The 22,937-nt window shown below is 49.0% G+C and overlaps 1 protein-coding gene across 6 annotated transcripts in view; it reads right to left on the bottom strand.

The window, feature by feature from the left end:
- Positions 1–13,769, bottom strand: part of LOC144761611 (potassium/sodium hyperpolarization-activated cyclic nucleotide-gated channel 1-like) — a 1,852,618-nt gene extending 1,838,849 nt beyond the window's left edge. For all 6 annotated transcript variants that reach the window (XR_013595810.1, XR_013595808.1, XR_013595809.1 and 3 more), the window contains exon 1: positions 13,166–13,769. Coding sequence is in view for 3 of the 6 variants with exons in the window: in XM_078646912.1 (XP_078503038.1) it covers positions 13,166–13,656 (491 nt within the window). In the remaining 3 variants the exon portion in view is untranslated. The remainder of the gene's footprint in view (positions 1–13,165) is intronic.
- Between the last annotated feature and the right edge of the window lie 9,168 nt (positions 13,770–22,937).

Raw genomic sequence — 22,937 nt, 5'->3', positions numbered from 1 at the left:
GCTCACTCACACACCATGCAAGTTCTAAACGGAGTCTGCCACAGTAATGGCGGCTACACCCACAAACATACTTACCAGATACACAGGATTTTGTGAAAGGGTTGACACCGTTGGACCAGCAGGTCTCACCCCAAGTGACACAGATTAAAAAGTATGGTACGCTGCAGAGTTCTCTTAATAATTGTATGCTGTAACTGCTGCTTTATGGTCTAAACCCACTATAGGGTCAGAAATCCACTGTCAGCATTGAGAGAACATGTAGTGCGCCCCCAAGGTCACAAGACAGGCCATGATACGTCATGGTCATGGACAAACCCAAGCACCTACATTCATGTTTAAATTAGAGTGACACCAGGGCCAAAAGAAAAAGTTAGGATACACACTAAACTCAGCAGGAAAACACACCTGTATATCATGCAGGGGACAATCCTGTCTCAACATGTGACAACAGTTTAGATACTCTATGGCGATAGATGCCTTCTTCTGTGAAATCATATTCTTACGTGACCTCCTTACCTGACAACCTTCCCTCACATTTGCTATATTCACTGGGGGCAACAGTGAAATAAGGCCACGTGAAAGTGATTGTATAACAAGCAGCAGATATACAATAATAACCTGTAATATAGAAAATAACAGAAACAAAAGATCTTTCCCCCAACAGTTTATTTTCATTTGAATTTGGTTTTATTTTTGGATGAAGTTTAATTTGCAGCTACGTATTAATAGAATATTTAACTCCCATTCATTGAAGCTAGTGAGAGTCTTATTGAATGTACTGTAGGCTCTAATCATTATGAGGTGACACCATTAATGGTGATGGGTAATTCAAGGCATTAGACTGGCCTGACAGAGCACATGCACCTAAAGTTAAATGACTTGAAAACAATGTAATATTATGATAATATATCCCAGGTAAGCAAGGGTACCATTCGCTATTACAAATTTAAACAATTATGGCATGGAGGATGCATTCAAATGTTGAGTTGTTCACTGTACTATGAACAAATGTATAACAGATTTATTATTACGCATAAAAACCAATAAATCATGGTAAAAAATCCCTTGGAATCCCTTGAAGAATCAGGATTACTGTTGCACGTATGTGCCAGTCGGGTGGAGAGAACAAAGCGACCCTCTGCTGTTGTTGGCCGGGAAGATGTGTGCTGTCGCAAGGCTCACTCTAGAGCAGAATGTGAGTAGTATGCCAAGATTCCAGGAGGCGTCACAAAGCTGATCCAAAGATTTTAGGCATGTTTGGTCTGGAACACAATTCTTCTCTCTCCCTTAAATGGAGCAGGTGGCAGTATAAGGTGAGGCATGATAGGCCGCGCAATGAATGGGGACCTAATTTTGAAGGGAAACCATTTGGTTGATGGAGGGCTGTGGTAAGAATAAGAGGGGGTTGCTAATCCCATTGTCCCTCACCAATAAAGTGTTGTTGAGTGGCAGCACGGCATACAGACATAATACTGTTTTACTGGTTAATGCGCCTGCTTTCGAGGACGTGGTTGAGCCTGGAGAACTCTTTATTTTACAGCAACATCATGGAGCAGACCAAACTAGCTCAGAGTTAGAGGGGTCAACTCCTGGGCAATGTGAAATCTCCCACACTAACGCAACAGGAGGTTAAGATTATATTAAAGTCAAATAGGTGAAATTTAAGATGTCACTTCTTTAATGAAAAATATAGAGCAAAGAAATCAAATTAAAAATACCACCCACGATAGACAATTGTTTTAAACATAAATCCTAGAAATACTAGCTGTGAGAAGTTGGCCTGGTACATGCTGTCCACTAATTAACTGGGCACCTTTCACCAGTCCACACCACCCTTATGGTGATTTAAGAGATCAAAGATAACCTTAGAAAGCTATCAAAGTGGGAGCTGTGGAGAGCAGCCTTCAGGCTTAGTCTTGAAGGAATGTAAAGCAGCTTGTTTTACCAGAGTGCAATCTTATGATATTGGTTAAATGAAAGGAGAACCACACAGTAGTGAAGTTTACGTTTACCTTATCCCTCCTGACAAAGAAATATTTTCTGAGATTCATTTCAAATCGGCGAAAAGCATAACCTCAAAAATTAAACAAATTATGAAAAAAATCATCTACTGCCGCCATCTGAAGAACCTTAGAATCTTTGAATTCAGCCAAGCACCAAAGAGATTCACCTAGAAAGGGAGACTGAAACACCAATGGTTTCGCTAATCGTTACTGTCTTTCTGGACCAGTGAACACCACTCCAATAGTAAATAGCAAACCTTGAAGATACTCCTCCTGCAACTCTATGCCTACATCTAGACAGAAATGCCAAAACTCCATGGCTGAATCTGAAAGGATGTGTCCCACCCAATTTGCTTTGCACTTTGCTGCTAATACACTGTCCACACGCAAATGAAGACAACAACTTACTTTGTCTTACACCAAAAAAATTTAAGTCAAGAATGGGAGACCTATTTTCAAATGAAGCTATGCTTCTCTATCAACTTGAATCCCTGAACTGGGTAAAAATAGAAAAGGATTCACCAATCTATTGTAATTGCAGGAAAAAAATTGTTTGCAATGGCAGCAGTATTGGTTTTTTCTAGTTGATAAACAGCTGAAGAAGACACGTTACAATACTGATCTGAATAATCCCCTGTTGTGAGACAAGATGAACATGTCTGCCAGCGACATCACCATGTGAATTCCAAGGTATCTGAAACAAGCATTAAAAATGCAATAGGTCTCGCCTTCCATTAAGTTAAACTATTTGCTTTGCTATTCAATACCATTAGCAAAGCAAATGGCTTTAACTTAGTGATAGGCGAGACCTATTGCATTTTCAATCCTTCTCATAAGTTGAACCTAGCACGTAGACAGAAAAGTTAGGGCTTGCTAAATGTTTGTTCAATGATGATGTGTGTGTGTTTTTTATCCATTTATAAGGAGGTAAAATGCATCATTTCGTTCTACTAATGGTCCAGTTTGAACTTACATTAAGAATTCCTGGCAGGATTGCCAAGAAAACAATTTAGTAGACTTAAGTTAAATGAATAAAAATCTAGCTACTTTTAGATGTAAAAAATAATGGGAATTTTTCATTATGATTCACATAGGACATTTTGGATACAACTATAGTTACTGTCACCCATTCAAAAGTATTACTCATTTTATCAACCTAGGAACGATGAAAGACTAGTCAACCCTGCTGGGATTCAAACCATTGTCCTACACAACTCTCAGCAGCAAACATTTAAGTCACATGTATGTTATTTGCTTATGTATAGGGCATTAATCACCCTGTACGCCTGCACCCCTGTAATCTACCTTAACAGAAAGCCTAAGTGATATATAAAACTGGGTGGTTGAATTGCGCCTAGTTGGCCATCTGCCGAGATCAGACTGCGTTTCATATTATCACATCCGAGTTTGCTTTAAAACTTTTCATTTTGGAGCTGAACTTGGGCAAATTGTTCTAATGTTCATACCGCTCCTTCAGGCGAATGCAAAATGCCTTCTTCCTTCCCTGTTTTAAAGACTCTTTCGGTTTCACTTTCGCATCTATCCAGGAACCAGTAACCCTAACGACTTCCAGGCCTTCATTTTGACAATAAGAGAGAGCAGCTTTCCAGAGGAGTGAAAATTGGGTTCGGGAGAAGTATGTATATATCTTGCCTCAGTGCGGTTCATGTCAGTACCTAGACTGACCCCTTTCGGCGATTTTATGTCCACCTTTGATGAGGCTGCTGGGTGTGAAATAACTCATGTAATTGGACTTACAGCACTTGCTGCGCTCAAGCGCTATTAATAAAATGTAAAGCACATTTTTAACATGCCTTTCGCTCGCCTGATCTGTTAGCGCTTTCCAATGACCAACAGACCTTTCGCTAGTTGAGTGCTGCGTGTTATTTATAAGGAGGCATCTGGTTTTCCGGAGGTCTGGAGACACAAAGTTATCATTGGGGCGGTATGGCCTACTGGAAAGCCCTGCTCCGGGTGCAGGCCTTATTAATTACAACACCTCGGCCAGCACGCCTCCTCGTAGCCGGGCAATTACAAGTAAAGGAAAGGTGACAGGACATGAGCGATGAGCTGTTTAAGAAACAAAAACAGGCCCGCACTTCCTGAGTTAATTATACAGTACTGGCCAGTGCTATCAGTCAGAACAAGTATGCACGTTAATCAAAGCAGAGATAAAGGGAAGAAGTTAAACAAGCATGGCGTGACCCGAAACAAATGCCCCCTGCGCGCCTCCTCGTAGCCGGGCAATTACAAGTAAACACGCCAGCAGAAAAAAAGAAACTCTTTGAGGCGAACTAAAAACGCCCCACGCACTTTGGAAAGGCACTCCCAAAAAAGTAACAAGTATGCGCGTTAATCAAAGCAGAAATAAAGGGAACAAGTTAAACAAGCGTGGCATGACCTGAAACAAATGCCCCCTGGACGCTGCAGTCTCCTTAAAGCAGAGAAACTGCTTTAAGGAGACTTTAACTTTATGTTAAGATGTGTGGGCTGATTCTCCATGGGGCGGAAAGGTGACAGGACAGAGCGATGAGCTGTTTAAGAAACAAAAATGGGCCCGCACTTCCTGAGTTAATTATACAGTGCTGGCCAGTGCTATCAGTCAGAACAAGTATGCACGTTAATCAAAGCAGAGATAAAGGGAACAAGTTAAACAAGCATGGCGTGACCCGAAACAAATGCCCCCTGCGCGCTGGTGCTAATTAAAACAAGTGCGAGCGGACGAAAACTGTAGTTAGGCGCTGCTGCTTCCGGACTACATGGAAGTACTATGGGATCAACAGCCAACAGAAAGCAAGATAAGAAAAGCAATGCAACAGTTAAATGAATCGCAAGTGGTATGACAAATTACACAGAGTTTCACCCAACATCCAGATTACTTTATGTCTCGCTGAGACAGCGCATGCAGCGCATGTGCTGCAAAGGCGTGACTAAAAAGACAACACTGGCTTGACTTTGGCACAAGACAATAGCCTGCAATGAAGGGTCTAACTGAAAAGTCTTGTCCTGACAACAAAACTGAAGAAACTGACTGTGAGAAACAACAGTAAATCAGTAAGTATGCATATTTTAACTCCACTTCACCATCCAGTCCCCATCTGAAGGGAATCACTTAGGAAATGAAGCCCTCCATCTTAACATGTCTGTAAACAGTAAAACTGTTTAACAGTCTGAAATTTATAACAGGACAAAACCCTTTGTCCTTCTTTAGATTCAGGAAAGAATTACGGGCAAAACCTCTAGTGTGATTTGTAACCACCCAAGCTGATCCCTTACACAACAAATATGCCACCTTCTACCTCACTAACTTCCTCTCATTAATCAAGAACACCTCCACACTGGGAATATCAATGGCTAATGATTGAAAGTAAAACTGTAACCAGTACACCTGAACTGATCTGTATAAGTCAAAGATCTTAAGTAAGTAACTCCCATTGGCAGAGAAAAAGAAAAAAATCAACCATCCAACTTTATTGAACTAAAATAATTGATAATGCATGACGTTTTGTAGTGGCATGACTAACCTCAGCCTCGCTGAATTCTTCTCCTTCGCAGATCTCCATTTTGAGGGAAGAAGGGGCATAAGTTTTGCTGTTGTTGAAAGATTCTGAATGACCTCCAGTGGGGAACAGAATAAAGGTTTGCTGTCCAGGAAGTAAACAAGACAAAGAACGGCCTTGTTCAGTCTTCCCAAAAAGCCCTAAGACTGCACACTTTTCTCAAACTTCAGTTGTGACGTGAAAGTCTGCATATAGGCTGAAATTTCTTTCTCAAACATGTTCCTAAACAAATTTCAATGCGCATCTGCACCAAGTTCCTTGCTTGACACATCTGCTAACTTGTGGTCAGCACTCATGAGGGGAGACTTAATGGTACTTTGCTGTCAGAGCTTTCAAGTCATTACCCAAAAATCTGATTCGATGCTGTGCACAACCTTTCACAACAGTGAAATTTACCTCAACTTCTGAAAATAGCCTCTCCTCACGCATCTTAATCACCTGGGTAATGGGTTCAAGTATAGTGAGTAATTTAACTTGCCACGTTTCGATGGGACTAGTCAATTCTATTACAGGACCAGAGGCTTCGGATTACGCTTTCTTTTTCTTTACTCAATGTTTACAGCAGCCAATGAAAAAACATTTCAAAAACAATAAACTACATTTCCCACAATGCTTAATAGCACCACCAAGAACCATAGAGACTGTCCCTGTATAAGACACTCTTCGACATGAGAACTTCCTCTTTCTTTGCTACTCGAAGCTGAGATAAGTGCTCCTTCTTTGTTTCCTCATGTCTAATTTTTTGCTTATGGGTGTAAACTCATTGTTTATAAGCGCGTTGCCAGCATTATTGCATTACTGTATGCTGTGTATTTAGTGAAATGACTGAGTGTTTGTCACAAGAGGACATGCAGTCGCGCGCGCTCCTGCGGGGATCCTCGGCTTGTTTGTTAAGGAGTTGGCTTGCGGCGTGAACGGAGGCAGCTCAGGTGCACCTTCTGGCCCACCACAAGCCCAGATGTACCTCAGGAGGTGCGCCTCCATCTAATACAGCAGCTGTGTCCCCCCCTCGTCGGGCCCGCACCTACGAGAGAGGCAGTTGTCGCATATCCCATTTGGGCTTCTTTTGGGCTAGTTTGGGCTACGCAACGCCCAAAAATAAACGAGGGGAAGTTCAAATAGCTTCACAAAGCCGTGAAGTTGCCCAGGCAGTGCCGTTTTTCTGTCAGGACTTATGCCCCTCCTTGGCTGAAATAAATTGGAAGGCCCAGGCCAGGTGCAGGCCAAGTATTCCAGATATATCAAGCTTGGCTATCTCTTATGCCCTGCCAGGCTGGAATAACAGTTGACTGCAGCTGGGATGAGAAACCTGTGAAGTTGTGCATGGTGGGTGGCTTCCCTTCTGCAATTCCTTTATTTGAATAACTGAGTTGTACACATTCTAACTGCGCTTCCTCATGAAAAACTCTATGATGGAATGACTGGGTTGCTTTTGAAGATGATAATTACTCATACTATGAGGAGCAGCAGGGTCCCCTTTTAGAGGACAGGTTGGTGGATGCCCTTGATGCATCAGTGCAACAGTCCATGAACCGAGCTATTAAAACTGCAGTTGTCAAACGGCGAACCAGGCGTTAGCAGTGGCCTATAAGCCTATCACTACTCGACGGAAAAATGTGCAAAGAAGCATGGTTTCCAGGCCCCTGATACTGCAGGCCCAGCGCATAAATCATCGGACAGCATGGGCAAGGCCAAAGCCCCCTCATGGCCTCATGCACAGGCCTTGGTCACCCTTCCCCAGACCTCCATAAAGGATCATCAGTATTCCGTGCAAGCTTCAGCGCCGTCCGCGCCCACTAAACCCCAAGATACAGATGCATGTACAGACATGGATTCCTCGGCCCAAAAGACTCCTCCTAGGAAGAAGAAGGCCAAGAGGGCCCATGTAAACTTCCCCCCCCGATCCCGCCTCATTCCAAGTCCTTTTGATTTTAATCCCCTGGACATTGTCGGACTGGGCTCTGGCTCCAGAGGTCTCAGAAAATTTCCACCAGAATCTTTTGATAAGGAGGTACGTAGTATACTGCGGTCCGAGTGACCCCGTCTCGAAATACCGAATAATGTGGCCGACACGCCAGATAATGACCCCAGCATGCTAGCGTTCTTAAAGAAATTCCCAAAAGACCCCAAAAAAGGGATAGATTGCGCCTGGCTGGATGCGACAGGGACTCTGGCCAAGATTCTTCAGATAGTGTTAGTGGCCAGGGAGACCGGAGTCCTGGTGGACCCTGATATTTTGGCAGGATGGACACAGAGAAGTATTTGTTTTGTGGGCCATGTGAATTGCGCCATTTCGGCAGAGTGGCGCAAATCGTTATTACTTTGTATGGACACCAACGTGATGGAGTTGGCCTCCGCAGAGGAGAGGACGTTGGAGGAAGCTCTGGTCTCTGAGGCCCAATTTGTAAAGGGCATGACGAGATACATGGGTTTCTTCACGTAGTTGGACAAGGCCCAGACAAACATTAAAAGGGTATTCCTGTTTGGATGGGCCGGGTGAGGCAGGGGCCGCTCGCCTGGTCTCCAATACCATCAAGGCCCTCCTGGAGGCGGTTGCGGTCACGGTAGTGGGGACTGGAATGATTCCACCAGGGGCGGTTCCTTCTACCTGCCCAGAAGATTCTCCCGTCACTTCTGTCACAGAGGCAACTTCCAGCCCCAAATTACCTCAGGTAAGCATGCTTAGTCTAACCTCTTGCAGGTCAAATCCGTTTGTTTCTATACAATTTGTCAGCACATATTCGGGATGCATGGGTCTGACAAACCGTCCAGGGTTCTCACATAAGAGTTTTTCCAGACCCCAGCACAAGAGTTCATCTCACAGCGGTTGTTTTTCCCAACAAGACAGAAATTTTATAGCACACGAAATTGCAGACTTGCTGGAGAAACGCGCTGTGGCTTACTGCGACAGCAGTCCCATGGACTTCTGCAGCAATGTCTTCCTGGTGCAAAAATTGGGAGGTGAACACAGGCTGGCTTTAAATATTAAGGAGTTCAACCGATTTGTCCAATACAGATATTTCAAAATGGAGAGTATCCATTTATTGACAGACATTCTGAGACAAGGGGTTTGGATGGTCCGTCTGGACCTCAAGGATGCCTATTTAACTGTGCCGATATTTCCTCCCCACTGTCGCTTCTTGCAGTTCCAGTGGCAGGACAGATGGCTGGAATATTTGGTCCTGCCTTTCGGGATTTCTTCACCTCCTTGGTGTTTCACCAAGGTGATGAAGCCAGTGGCCGCACACCTCTGGGAACAGGGCTTTCATCTGATAATTTACCTAGACGACATACTCATTATGGCAGCAACCCCCTACCTAGCAGCCAAACATCTTCAGATGGCAATTCAACTTTTCGAGAATCTAGGCTTTGTGATCAGATCAACGCCTCCAAGTCAATCCTATTCCCGAGTCAGTAGAGTTTGTGGGATTTGTAATCAATTCTCAGACAGCCCAACTTCAATTGCCCAAATCCAAATTGAGAGATCTGAAGAAAGAGTAGAAAGCGACAGTGAACAAGCAAGTCATGTCTTTGAGAGCTATAGCTCAACTGTTAGGGCTTCTAGCCTCATCAATACAGGCAATTGTTTCCGGGCTTGCTAGATTAGGGGTCCTTCAGCAGCTAAAGATACAGCACCTTCAGAAGGGACTCTCATGCTCTGATCAAGTTCCCCTTTCAGAGGAGGCCAGGGAAGAGCTCAAGTGGTAGCTAGTCCAGGTGGATGCCTGGAACGGCTGAGCCATATTCGGCTCTTGCCCGAAGTAGTGATAGAATCAGATGCCAACCGATGGACAACAAATCAGCGGTGAGATACATCAACAAGCTAGGAGGGATAAGTTCCCGGATGTTGGCAAAGTAAAGTCCACATTTGTAAAGCGCACAATCACCCGTAAGGGTCTCTAGGCGCTGGGGGCCGTCGGGAAGATTAAGCGAGCTATTGCCCAGAGTCACATGGTGCTGGGCTAACCTGCCGCCGGAGCCGGGGATCGAACCGTGGTCCCCAGATTCCAGCGTCAGTCGCCCTGGCCGCGGCGCCACACCTCTTCCCCCAGAAGCAGAGATCGCCAAGAACTTTTGGCATTATTGCCTGGCTCACCAGCTTACGGTGATAGCGGAGTACCTTTCGGGTCAGGACAATAAAATAGCGGACTGCAATTCAAGTCACTTGAGGGACTACAACGACTGGCAACTCCACCCCTTGCTTTTTCACATGATCCATTCCATATGGGGTCCCTGCGAGATAGACCTCTTTGCCTCCAGACTTAGTCGTTAATTGGAGTCCTTTTTCAGTTGGAGACCAGATCCTCTAGCCAAGGCACCGGATGCCTTTACTCAGGACTGGTCGTAGTCGCTGAGTTATGCGTTTCCCCCCTTCGTCCTCATTCCCAGGGTAGCAAACCAAGTAGTTCACCAACAGAGATACTCTTAATCACTCCAGTGTGGAAAGCACAACTATGGTTTCCTTTTCTATTGGAGCTAGCATGGGACTTGCCGCTTTTCCTGCTATGCTCTCCGACGATGCTCCGGGGCCGTCAGGGGGAACTGTACTCACTAGTCACTGCGGGCAGTTGTCCCTGATGGCCTGGAGGCTTTCAGGCAACTTTGGACGTTGCCAGGAATTTCGAAAGTAGCTTCAGAGTTCATACAGCAGGCCGGGCTCCCTCTACCAGGAAAAGATATTCCTAAGCAGGGCGAGCATGGTTGGGTTGGTGCTTGAAGAAAGACGTGGATCCCGTGGAGTCAGATCTCTCACAAGTATTGAATTTTCTCTCTGAGAAACGGTCTGAGGGGTTTTCTTACAGGTCAGTTAACAACTTTCGATCTGCCATTTCGGCTGGGCATTCTCGGGTCGATGGTAGACCGGTAGGTATGCATCCTATGGTATGCAGACTTCTCAAGGGAATAGGAGTGGCAAATCCCCCTAAGGCTAAGAATTCCATTTTATGGGATGTTTCTAAAGTACTGAATTTATTTGACAGTTGGCCAGATAATTGGGAGTGGAGCTTGCCTAACAGCTAGGGCGGTCGACCTCGAATCTGGGGAACTGGGTTTGAGTCTTGGCAATGACGCTGAACATCTTGTGAGTCTGGGCAAATCACTTAATCTCCCCTTGCCTAACAAAAATGAATGTGTCCTCATGTAATGCAACTGGTGCTATGTAAAGTGCTCTGATACCCGATTCGGGTCAAGTTTGCGCTACATAAAACTCTGTAAAAAAGAAAATAATTCAAGTTTATCTAAAAAACAATTAACAGCTAAGTTGGCTATGCTTTTATGTTTATCCGCCTGCTGGCGTGTTTCTGATGTCAGAGTGCTGGACCTAACAGGTAGAGTTTTCACCCCTGAAGGGGTTTCATTTATGATCTCTGCAAGAACAAATACTTTTTCTCGTTCTATTGACTTATTGCTTTCCTGCTAACGATAAATAGTGTGTGGTCAAATGCCCTAAAGTGTATTGAGAAAGTACCCAACCACTCAGGCCAAGAGGTTGTTCAAGGTTGGTAGTTGCATTGTAAAGATCTTTTAAACCTGTTACCTCTGCCATCATTGCCAGAGGGCTGAGATACATCATGAATGAAGCTGGTATTAATACTGAAATATTTTGTGCTCACTCAGTGAGAGGCACGATGGCGTCAAACTCCTTTATACTAGGTTCCAATGTGCAGGATATAATGAGAGCAGCGGATTGGTCATCCGACTCTACATTTAAACAGTTTTATTATAAATCTGTGGGCAATATATCTGCTGTTGTTCTTGAAAAGAGTTAAACTAGCATAATCCAAAGCCTCTGGTCCTGTAATAGAATAAACAATTGGCTAGCATTCGCACAAAGAATTTTCAATTCTATTAAGAACACAGAGTCAATGATTATCCGGCCCAGGGTATGTTTATACCGCCCAGGGTATGATGTATGTTATGACTGTTATTTTACCTACCCTGATACGCTCTCCCATCACGGTTGTTACGATTTATTATTTCTGTTTCAGGAGCTGAGCAGAAAGGTGAATAAGCGATCGCCTATTTTGATGTCGTGGACGGCTGCTTCCGCATCTGTAATATATATGGATTTCTGATGAATCGGTTATGTGAAGTGGTTTCCAGTTTTGCTTCAACAAGGTCTGCCATCATTGGAACAAGTTGCGTATTTACATGGACGTTGCTTGTTTAAAGCAAAGAAAGAGGAAGTGCTCATGTCGAAGTGTGGACAGTCTCCATGGTTGTTGGTGATACTAGTAAGCATTGTGGGAAATGCAGTTTATTGTATTTGAAACGTTTGCTCATTGTCTGCTGTTAAAATTCAGTAAAGTAACCCTCACCTCCGAGCCCTTAATAGAATTGAAAATTCTTGGCACGTTTGCTAGCAATTTTTTTTAGCCCCTTCTTAGGGTCCTTCCCTTTTTTACACTAAAAAAACCATAGCTGGATCAGCTTCTGGGGTAGTAGCTAATGTGTTGAACAAGATAAATCTAGGTAATCTGTAATGTATTTTTTTCAAGTTACATTTCTCCATTTGAAAATCAAAAATACATCCTGTAAATCTTGAACTCCACGATGGAAATCGATGGTGTTAAATCTCCAGACCTCAGAACAGAAATCATATCAGAGTCAAAATATGGGTTACCCACGGCTTCCAGAATCGCTTCACTTATCTCCCACTCCCCTCTGAAACAACAGATGCTAAATTAACAGGGGATATTCCTGTACCATCATTAGTCTGACTCAATAAATCTACAAACTGCACTTTGTTTCTAGGAATTTCCATGTGGCACAATCCCAGCTCTGGAAATACAAAACTGTGTCATGGGTCGGAACTGCTTCACTCCGTTATTGAATACAAAATGAAATTACGAATCATGCGCAATATGCTGAAACTAACCACAGGGAAGTAAACATTTTAAGTATGTGCACAATAGTTACCATAAATGTAAATTTTACAAGTGAAAATACACATTTCTTCTACAGCAGCAATAAAGGGTTAGCATGCAGCCTTAGTGAGTTCATTAACAGTTCTGAATTTGATTTGTGATATCTTTATGAGGTTTTAAGGACTGGAGACTAATCTGTCTGTCTGTTGATTTACATGTTAAACAAGCACCCATGTTAGATGCTAATTTCATGTTTATCTCTTGGCTGCTATAGATTTTAGAGGTAAAGAAGAGAAGTCAAATGAGGCACCGGTGTTGTTGCAGAATTCAACACTGCAGCACTTCTGTAATGTCTGGCAAGCGAAGAACTTATACCAGCCTTAACGTTTTATTTTTCATGATTAAGCACAAAAGATGCGATCGCATCTGCAGTAAATTTAGGTTAAAAGCCCAAAAATCCTTATTCGTGTACATTGAACTGTGCACTCACAATTAAAGTAATGGTTCGGTGCAAATACTCTTTAAAATAGTAAATATGTAATTGTGACATTCAATTGACAATCATTGTTGTAATCACATCTGTAGCGTGTGTATGCTTTTTCATAACCACTGCCATGCCTCCCACACAGTCAGTGAGGGCAGGGCGTCTTCCTGCAATAGAGCTTGTCAATAGCGACTCTTACTTTTCTCTAGCTTCTATTTAGGAAGAAGCTGCACCCGCCCCTCGGAAATCTACCTGAAAGAAGAGTACGGGTGGATGAGGAACTTGCCGGCCTCTTTAATACGCCACCTCTCACGAAAGATGGCCCGGCGGCTACGGTACAAGGCTAGCGTGGCCTTCCCCACCACTGGCAGGAACACTCTCGGCGGAATGTGCCAGAATCCCATAGCCGCCATCAAGTGGGACTCTTGCTCCAGCTCCTGCGGGTCAGGGCCTGTCACCATGCCCCTGAACCACGGCACGTCCCGGATCTCTGTCATTTGCCTCCTTTTGGCTGTGAACCTGCGTTTCGCCCGTAATTCGTCCCCAGGATTTTTGCCACGGGGAAGTCTTGTTTCCACGGGCGGTTCTGTGCCTCGAGTGTATGTTGAGCCTCCATAAGTGGCTCCATGGTATTCTGTTCCCCGAGAGAATCCCGAGTCCATAGAGTCTGCGGTGCCATCATCAAAAGATACATGCCCGGCGTCCCTGCTGCTCTTTCTCGTGCCCTTTGGTGCTTTTCTCATGGCGGGATTCCAGGTACAATTGTCGACTCCAGCTTCAGGCGGCACCTCTAGTGAACACTTAACTTCCGTTAGAGCGTAGGACTGGTGCGTTCCACAAACGGAAACTATTTAACTGCAACCGTTGGGGATTCAAAGAATGTTCAGGAAACAGGGTCGTTGCGCAGCAGCAAAAAACGGTTGGTTTTACCAATAGAGGCGGCGAGTGTATGCTCTTTATTACAAAGGCTAATTAAAAAACGTAGCATAATATATAGGCTACATAAGCCAACAAGTAGAATTTAATCGAAGTTAAAATAGTGAGATTGAAGTGGAAGAAGGCTCGGAATTAAAATTCATTATAGTCAGAGAGCAAAACGTGCAATCACACTGATAGTGCAGAACGAGTCCAAATTTTAACCCTTTTGCTGCTAGGGATTCTCCCCCTGTGCTAAGCTTTTTTGGGGGTAGTTCGTGCTTAGGCCCCTGAGACTTTTTGTTCACATAAGGTATCCATGCCAAATTTGCAACCTTTTCTTCCAACATCATAGGGATTTTAACCCCTTGAATGCTCGTGGAATTCCCCTGCGGTGTGGGCAAATTCCACGCATACGCCGGCCGTCCGACGCACACACCCACCGTGACGTCGAGAGGCCGTCCGACGCATGGAAAGGGTTCAAGATACACAGGGTTTGTGGATTCCCCTGGAGGAGACCCAGAAATTAGCCAAAATACAGCTATTTTTTTGAGTGGGGGGGGGGGAATGGGGATAAAGTGCTGCAGAAGAAAGCATCTATTTTTTCTCTGCAAATGGTATCAACAAAGGGTGTGTGGTGCTGATCATCTTCCCAGCCTTCAGGGACAAGCAGACTTTTGTCAGAAAACCAAAATTATCATATACAGTTTTGGCATTTTACTGGGCCATAGCGGGGCGGGGAGGGGCAGACACTGAGGTTCTGTGATTTTTGACTTTGCTTCGTAGTCAGCCGCCATTTTGTGACAGCCGCCATTTTATGTTGCCTTCACTCAGGCGACACGGCGAACATAGTGTTTTTACCTTTTCAGCTGCTCGTCTCTCCTGTTAAAAAGTAACCCTTTGACCTTGTTTATGAAACCGATGTCAGGGTCTGGCCGAGTTAGTTAATCCATGTCTAGACTGATTGATCCTTGTCTTAGTTGACTGTTTGGGTCCCACCATTCTTCCTTTACTTTATCTTATTTGACTGGCCTTCACTATTCTCTCCGTGTACTCTCCTGTTACACAACTATCCTTTGAGGCTCGCAAATACGTCCTGCCACCTGCAAATTGAATTACATGCATTAGCATTGATTAACTTGAGGGGAGGGGAGAATACGGGGTCTGAAAGAAGGGCGTACACAAGATACTCGATAGCTTGTTTTCAAACTTTTCTCATTTGTCAGTTTTGTATGTTTTGGGAGTAGGTATTGTAAATATGTATGGTATAAAAGACTGTGCGCCACGGAATGAAGTGGCAGTCTCCTGAGAACCTACCATTGGTGTACTTCTTGGACAACTGTGCTTAGCTGCAGCTAATAAATCCTGATTTTCTGCGCCTAACAGAGTGTCTCGTGTCTCTGTCAGATAAGGCAGGTGAACCCGGAGATTTTAGGCGTGCCCTGCGCCGCTCAGCCCATAAGGCCCAGTTCTCCAACACAGGGCTGCCTCTTTGATCCCACGAAGCCCCTCAGCAGCCCCGCTGTCTCCGCAGTCTCTCGCCCTCCCCTGGGTGGTGTTACCTTCGTTTGTGGCCTCCGGGAGGCCCTTGCTCCTCAGTCCAGCTCTGGAGCAGATCGGGGGCTCTTGCGCTCCTGGAGACCCATCGCCTGCATGCAAGGACGATCCCTGGCCTCCTGATGTCTCCTCCGGCCCGGGGACCAATCGGAGTGCAGTGGGGCAGAGGCGTGCCCGCAGCCGCCAATCACAGCGCAGCTTGCAGGGGCGCGGCAGCCTCAGCCAATGGCTGCGTTGCGGCTTTTGGGGGCACGGCCTATGACGCGCCCGGCACCCCCGTCGCATGACTGTGGCCACGTCAGCTTCCCAGGCCCAACGTTGCCTTCAGCAATACCGCGGCGGCCCTCCCCTGGCTTCGGGGGCAGCGGCGGTGAACTCGGGCGGCAGGGGGAAAGTGTGGAGACAGGTGCCGGGGCCACGGTGGTGATTCACGGGCCCTAGGCGCACTCTGTAGCAGCACCCAACCGGGATCCACACACGCTGGCGATGCAGGCCGCCTCCGAAACTCACAGCGCCCGGGTCGCAGCGGTGATGGCAAATTGGTGCTTTCAAGGACACAGCGCTCAAGCACAGGTACGAGGCTGCGGCGGTGATGGGCAGGTAGCGCTTTTATGGGCACAGCCCTTTTTAGCACAGCATAGAGGGCACAGTTCTGGCAGCAACAGTTCCTTGCAGTTCTGGGCCAAATAGCGCTTAGGAGTGTCACAGCGCTTTGCAAGCAGAGCCCAGTAGGACCTTGGGGCATCCAGCAGCAACAGCCTTTAGCAGTCCAGCGCTAGGTGAGCACACAGCGCTTTAGGAGCACAGCACAGGGGGCACAGCGCTTGGAGATTACAGCGCCAGCCACACATTTCTATCAGTAAAGCGCTTAAGCGGTACAGCGCTGTTTACCTGGTTGATCCCCCAGCAGTGCTCACAGCGGGCAGTCCCCTCCTTTCTTACAGAGCTTGATGGGCAGAGCACCTTTCTTGCGGGGATGGATGACAGGTCCCAGTGCAGGTTCTTGGGAAAGGAAGGGGGTGTTGAGTTGGTTGGCTTCAGAGGCAGGAGGGTACCTTTTAGCACACTGGAGATGGTTCCCTGGGTTCCCCCTCGCTGGGCTAGATCAGCAGGTTGGCAGAGTCCCTCATCTAACTTAGGAACAGCAGGGCCTAAGCTCAGTCAGTCCCAGTAGTGTAGGTTCCTCCCCTAGGCCCAACCGCCTATACTCCGGCAGTGGTGCCCCAACTGACAGTCAGGTTTCCCTCCTTTACTCTTCTACCCCTAGGTCAGGTGACCCTCCTCTAAAGGCGGCAAAGCATAACCCCTCCCCGGGCTGGAAGGTTCCAGGAGCTTCCACATGTTAGGCTATGGAACAAAAATGCGGAATGGCAGAGATACAGTATCAGGATGTCCCAGCCTGCTCCTGACTACTAGTGCGTGTGTTCAATGGCCACTCCGCAGCAGCAGAGGCCGGACGTCCCGGCGGCCCTGCTGTCGCTCGACGCTCATATGGCCTTCGATAGTATAGAATGGCACTATATTAATGCGGTCTTGGCCAAGATGGGGTTTGGGGACAAATTCTGAGCATGGGTCCGATTGTTATACACTGACCCGCTGGCGAGGGTCAGGGTGAATGGATCCCTGTCCAGGGAGTTCCAACTAAAGCGAGGCACGAGGCAGGGCTGCCCGCTCTCCCCGACTCTCTTTGCCTTGGCCTTGGAGCCCTTGGCGACCTGGGAGCGGGCGCACCCACTGGTGTGGGGAGTAGATTTGGGTGGTGGCTGGGAAGAGCGTATTTCTTCATACGCTTACGACGTCCTGCTATACGTCCAACGTCCTGAGGCTTCTATCCGGGAGATTGTTGGAGATCCTACATGAGTTTGGCACCTTCTCAGGCTACCGGATCAACTGGGGTAAATCCCTGGGCCATGTATTGGCAGGCCCTACGCCGAGTGTGGTGGATGAATGCGCCGGTCTTGTATGGAAAGAGGGTTTTCGGTATCTGGGAATCTGAATATCAAAGACTGAGGCGGAATACATGCGCCTGAACGTGACGGCTCAATTGGAGCATCTGCGGGGTGATGTTGTGCATTGGAGGACCCTCCCGCTGTCCCTAATGGGATGCGCGGTCCTATTCAAGATGATGGCCCTCCCTCACCTACTTTATGCCTTGCAAAGCGCGCCGTTTATGGTGCCGGAGCAGTTCTTTCGAGCGGTTGAGTCGGAACAGCGAGCGTTGTTATGGAGCGGGGGCTGTCCTAGGATAGCTCTTAAGAAGTTACAGAAGGGGGTGTATGAGGGGGGCTTGCGATTCCGGACGTCCGCCTGTACTACTGGGCGTCCCAGCTAGTCAATGTTAATGGTTGGGTGTTCGCACCTGTGGAGGAACCGGCGTACAGGGTGGCCTTTGGAGACGTGACATACCTGGCTGCCCTCTACCATAGAGGCAGATGCCGAGGGACCCTCCCACCTCAGACAAATGCGGTGGGGGAAGTGTGGAGGAGGGCGATGAAATTGCTGGGAGGGGGAGCGAAATTGACCGCTCAGACCCCTTTATGGGCCAGGAACTTTCTCCCGGCAGTGGCCAAACTGAAGGGCCTTCGAGCTTGGAACCTTATCTGAATTGACAGACTGGGGGACGTTTGGAAGAGGGGAGACATGGTGGAATTTGCGGCCCTACAGGTGGAGTTCCGGGTGGGAACTGGAGAGTTCCTGCATTACCAGCAGCTTAGACATGCCATTCGGGACCAGTTGAAGTCCGTTGACCAACTACCGGAGTATGCCCCACTTGAGGACCGGCTGCTAATGGATCCGATGTTAGATAAAGCAATCTCCCTCATTTATAAAAAGCTGATCAACAATCTAACTGACCCCCTGCGCCCCCTGAGGGAAAAGTGAGAGACAGACGTAGGGTTACTGGAAAATGATGACTGGAGAGAAGCGTTGCAAGGTCCAAGGGAGGTGGCGATTCGGGCTTGGTTCAGCATGGTCCAGCTTCGTATACTGCATCGCTCTTACACCCCTCGCACGACACAACACCGGATAGGCTACGCGGATTCGAGGTTTTGCCTCAGAGGGTGCAGGGAAGAGGGCACGTTCTTCCACATTCTGTGGGACTGCACCAAGATCAGGGCCTACTGGTCCAGGCTGTCCGACATCATGGCAGAGGTAGTGGGGGCGGCCGTTCCGCTTGAGGCTCGTTGGCATGTCCTGGGGGTAACGAGTGACATTACTTGGCCGAAGAGCGACAAGATCTGGTTGGTACTAGCAAGTGGGAAAGAGACCTCGATTGGTGCCAAAGGGCGGAAAGGGTCATTTATAAGAGTAGGGGATGCCCCAAGAAATGGGAGAGAGTGTGGGGGCCATGGAGGCGATACAGAGGTGAGACAGTAGACACCCAGGTAGACTCTGAGTCCGAATAGGAAGTGGGAGAGGGCCCCGGGTCCCGCTCCCGTCTTGAGGGGGATGGGGTTGGACGGATGGCGGGGGAGGGAGTAGGTCGGGTTTGGGAGGGGAGGGCACTCTAGTCCGTAGTGCTGCTCATTCGCAGGTCTTTCACCAGTGTGGGCCCCGGATATTCATGGTTAGGGTTGGGAGGGATACGGGGGGTTTGGTTTTTTCCCTGCTGGCTGTGATTTAGACATGCAATAGGTGTGACGATGTCTTTTATGTATCAATGTATTAATACTGCTGGCCGCTATGTGATCTTACTGGAGCATGTTTTACAATAAGAAGATTAAAAAAAAAAAAAGGTGAAAGGGGATGTTAGCTTTTCTGAGTAAGGTTGTGAGTGGTTCCATGTAAATGTTAAAAAGTTGTGTGGAGAGCACTGATCCTTTTTGGGTCTCCCTTGCTAACTTGATGTAGGTCAGACGAGCAGTTTTTGATTTTTATTCTTTGAGTGCGGTTGTGTAGGAAGGAGGAGAACCATTGTAAGACCACCTCATCTAGTCCTGCCCTTTCTTGAAGAGCCTTAATGAGGAGGATGTGATAAACCGTGTCAAAAGCTGCTGATAAATCTAGGAGGAAGAGAAGGCAGCATTTGTCCGCATCCAATGATTTGTGCACGCCATCGATAACATTGAGGATCGCGGTTTCCGTGCTACAACCCTTTCTAAAGCCCGATTGGTGGGGGCATGGCCAAGCAGCATGGCCAACAGGACGTGAGCTCCCTCGGCTCCCTGCCGGCCGCCGCTTACATCCTGCATAAGTATTCCTTACAGCCCACCTCGGAGTGCTGTTTCTGGCTCCTGTGCTCCCCGACCGTGCTGTGCCCCTCCGGTTCTGCCCTGGACGTTGTGGGCACCTGGATTGTTGGTCAGCTCGACTTGACCGGCCAGACGCTGGGCCTGCCTGGGCTCAAGACCGGGAACTGCGGCCTGGCTGATCATCGACGAATCTGGATACCGGGGGGACCCATTGTCATCGGGCTCCCCCCGCAGTTGCCGAGGTGACGGTGTGACACTGGGACCATCGGGGGAAGGGGTGCCCAGGTGGGCCGTCCCTGCAGTCCGGCTCAGGGCCCACGGAGGAGGCGGCGGCTGCCGCAAATTGAGGCCGGGGATCAGGCCTAGCTACGGAGGTGCCGCGGGCTGCATGGAGGGCCCCACCACCATCTGAGACTTTTGCGGTGGCGGCGGCGGTGGGAGGAGCCTGGATTGCCGCACCACCCGGCCTGCGAGACGCGGTGAGAGGCTGCCGGGGCCAGTGGCGGTGCCGGCTGTGACGGATCGAGCGACGTGGAGCGGGAGGAGTCCGCCTGGTCTGGGACTCGCTGCCGCGGCCCGGGAGCCGCCCTGTGTGGTGCATCCTGCTGTCTGGGTCCCGGTCTCTGACTTGGAGCCCCGGCCCTACGGTGCGGGGGTGGCCTGCTTACATCAGGACAGGGCCGAGTGCACTTGGGGCCCGGAGCTGGGCCGGCCCATTGAGACTGCGGGGAAAGGGTCTTCGTGGGTAGTGGCTGCCATCAGGGGCTTTCCCCCTTCCCTACAAGTATTGGTGCACAGTGGGACTGCGGAGGCCTACATCTTCACTGCCCAGGATTAGGGTCACCCGTGCCTGGACTGGAAGTGGCATACTGAGCCCCCTGGAACAGGTCTCTACCTGGGGCATTAGCTTTGGGGCATGGCGTCTGGCTGTCCGGTGGCCTGGAGGAGGAACCCTGGGAGAGTCTGACCTACGGCTACTGGAGGTGGGGCTTTGTGGTGTTCGCCCACTCATAGTGCCGCCCGGGACTGGTTTCGGTGGCTGGGCCTCATCTCTCCTTGTGGTGTGTCGGAACCTGGGACGCGTCCCTGCAGCCTCTCCTGACCTGGCTGGCTCGAGGGCGGGCTAGCTCGGATAGGTGGCCGTGGCCCCACGTGCCGGCCCCTGCGGAACGATCCTTCGGGGGATACGCGGGCCGGAGCTGCGTGTGTGATGCCCCTGGTCAGTGGGGGGCCCAGTTGAGGACATAGTGAGCCTGGTGGCCTGGTGCCTGGCCTAGGTGAGACATCTGGGTGGGCTGCTGTGTGCTGACGGGCTAGCAGATTGGGGATGTTTGGAAGGACCGCCGCCACAATTCATGATGCATAAGGATAGGACACCTCGGGCGGTGCAGCCCAACACCATTACACAATACACTACGCAGAGGCTCCCTTCACAGAGACTTACCCGCCAGTCGGGGCAGGAGGAGGGAGTTCCGGCGCCCGAGGAGCTGTCACGGGCGGAATTGTTGAATGCGATACAGGGGTCCCACTCGGCCTTGAAGCGTCAGATCGAGACTGTGTCCATTGACGTGAACCTCCTGCGGACTGACCTGCGCAAGGTGGCCGATAAAGTCACGGACGCGGAAGGGAATATCACGCAACTGCAGGGGGAAGTGGCGACCCTCAAGAAAACAGTCTTCCAACTTTCGGCCACGACGAAGGCCCTGGAGCGCAGGGCGGAGGACACGGAGGGGAGGGCACGCCGCAGCAACATTCGCGTGCTGGGCATTCCGAAACGGGCGGAGGCGGGCCGCCCGGAGCGCTTCCTTGAGCACTGGATCCGTACGGTATTGTGCCCGAGGGCCTCTCGGACGTATTTGTAATAGAGAGGGAACACAGAGCGTTGGTCCCTCCCCCGAGGCCTGGTGCACCTCCTCGGGCCGCCTTCATCGCCAAAATCCTGAACTACCATGACAGGGACTGCATTCTGCGTGCGGCGAGGGAAACCAAGGATCTTACTTTCGAGAATGCGCGGGTGTCCGTCTTCCCGGACTATACACAGTTGGTTCAGGAACAGCGCAAGTCCTTTTTGGCAGTCAAACAAAAGCTCAGGGAGTTGAACCTGCAATATATGCTGCTCTATCCGGCCAAGCTTAAGGTTATTTCCCAGGGGAAGGCCCACTTTTTCGAGGCTCTTGCGGACGTGTGGGAGTGGCTGGAGATCCGGGGAGATGATCTCCCCCCTGGAGAACGGGCTGGGGCTCGGAGTGCATGGGGGACCAGGCCGCGGAGGCGGCGCAGCCAGAGGCGACGTCGAGGATCCCGTGAGGATGAGAGGGCAGAGAGCAACCGTGTTAGGGTGGGGGATGATGGCTCCCTACACATGGATTTACCGGCGGCGTCTCGACCTACTTCTCCTGAGGACATTCTGGTACCTGATACATTGCTGCCTTCTGCGGAGGAGGTTTCCCCGACCGGTGCAGCGGTCCCGGAAACAGCTGAGGCGCAGGGACAGGAGCCAGATGGATTATCGTGAGGAGGGCCCAAGGCAGACGTTGATTTGCTGAACTTTGACAAAATTGCTGGACACTGTATAGACAGTAAGAGGGCTGTGATAGTTGATGGGGGCCCTGCCTAATGCTGGGGTTTGAGAGTGGGGGGCGCGGGTGGGGGTCGGGGGGTGGTGTGAATGTTGTCCTCCTGTGTTGTCGATACCGAGGTAGAGGTTGATTTTTTGGTCCTGGAGGGCGGCCTGGGGGGGGTCGGGCTGGAGGGGGGTAGTTGATTTTTAGGGTTTCCTTTGCTTCTGAGTTAGTTTTCTGCGGAAGGTTGATGGGGAAGCTATGTACGTCCTGGCACCAGCGGGGGAGGGCATATCGGCAGGTTTAGTTGTTGCTAGTATATTGCTCGTGGATGGGGGTGGGGATGAAGGGGGAATGTTGTTGGGGAAGTTGTTGGCATCGCATGTGTGACACGTTGGGCGCGGGATTGGAGGGACGCTGAGTCTGCTGTGTGGAAGGGTGGTGGTCTGCATCAGGGACAATGGGATACAAATTAGTTAGCTGGAATGTGAGGGGGCTTGGTACCTGTACGAAAAGATATAGAATACTGTCCTGTCTCCGTAGACATAAGGTTTCGATTGCCTGCTTGCAGGAGACTCATCTCACTGAGGAGGGGGCACAGAAATTGGCTAAGAAATGGCGGGGCTAGGTGTTCCATTTCTCTTATTCCTCATACGCCAGAGGGGTCCTGATCTGGGTGGAGCCTGGGGTTCCTTTTGCAGTCCAGTATGTGGAGGCCGATATTCAGGGTAGGTATTTGCTTCTCCGGGCTAGGCTGGACGGTAGGGAGGTCGTCCTTCTGAACTCGTATGACCCGAATCT

The sequence above is a fragment of the Lissotriton helveticus genome, chromosome 6, assembly GCF_964261635.1.
Source record: "Lissotriton helveticus chromosome 6, aLisHel1.1, whole genome shotgun sequence".
Classification (NCBI taxonomy): Eukaryota; Metazoa; Chordata; class Amphibia; order Caudata; family Salamandridae; genus Lissotriton; species Lissotriton helveticus.
Note: the sequence above shows the minus strand (reverse complement) of the source record. Positions and strands in the feature narration are given on the sequence as shown.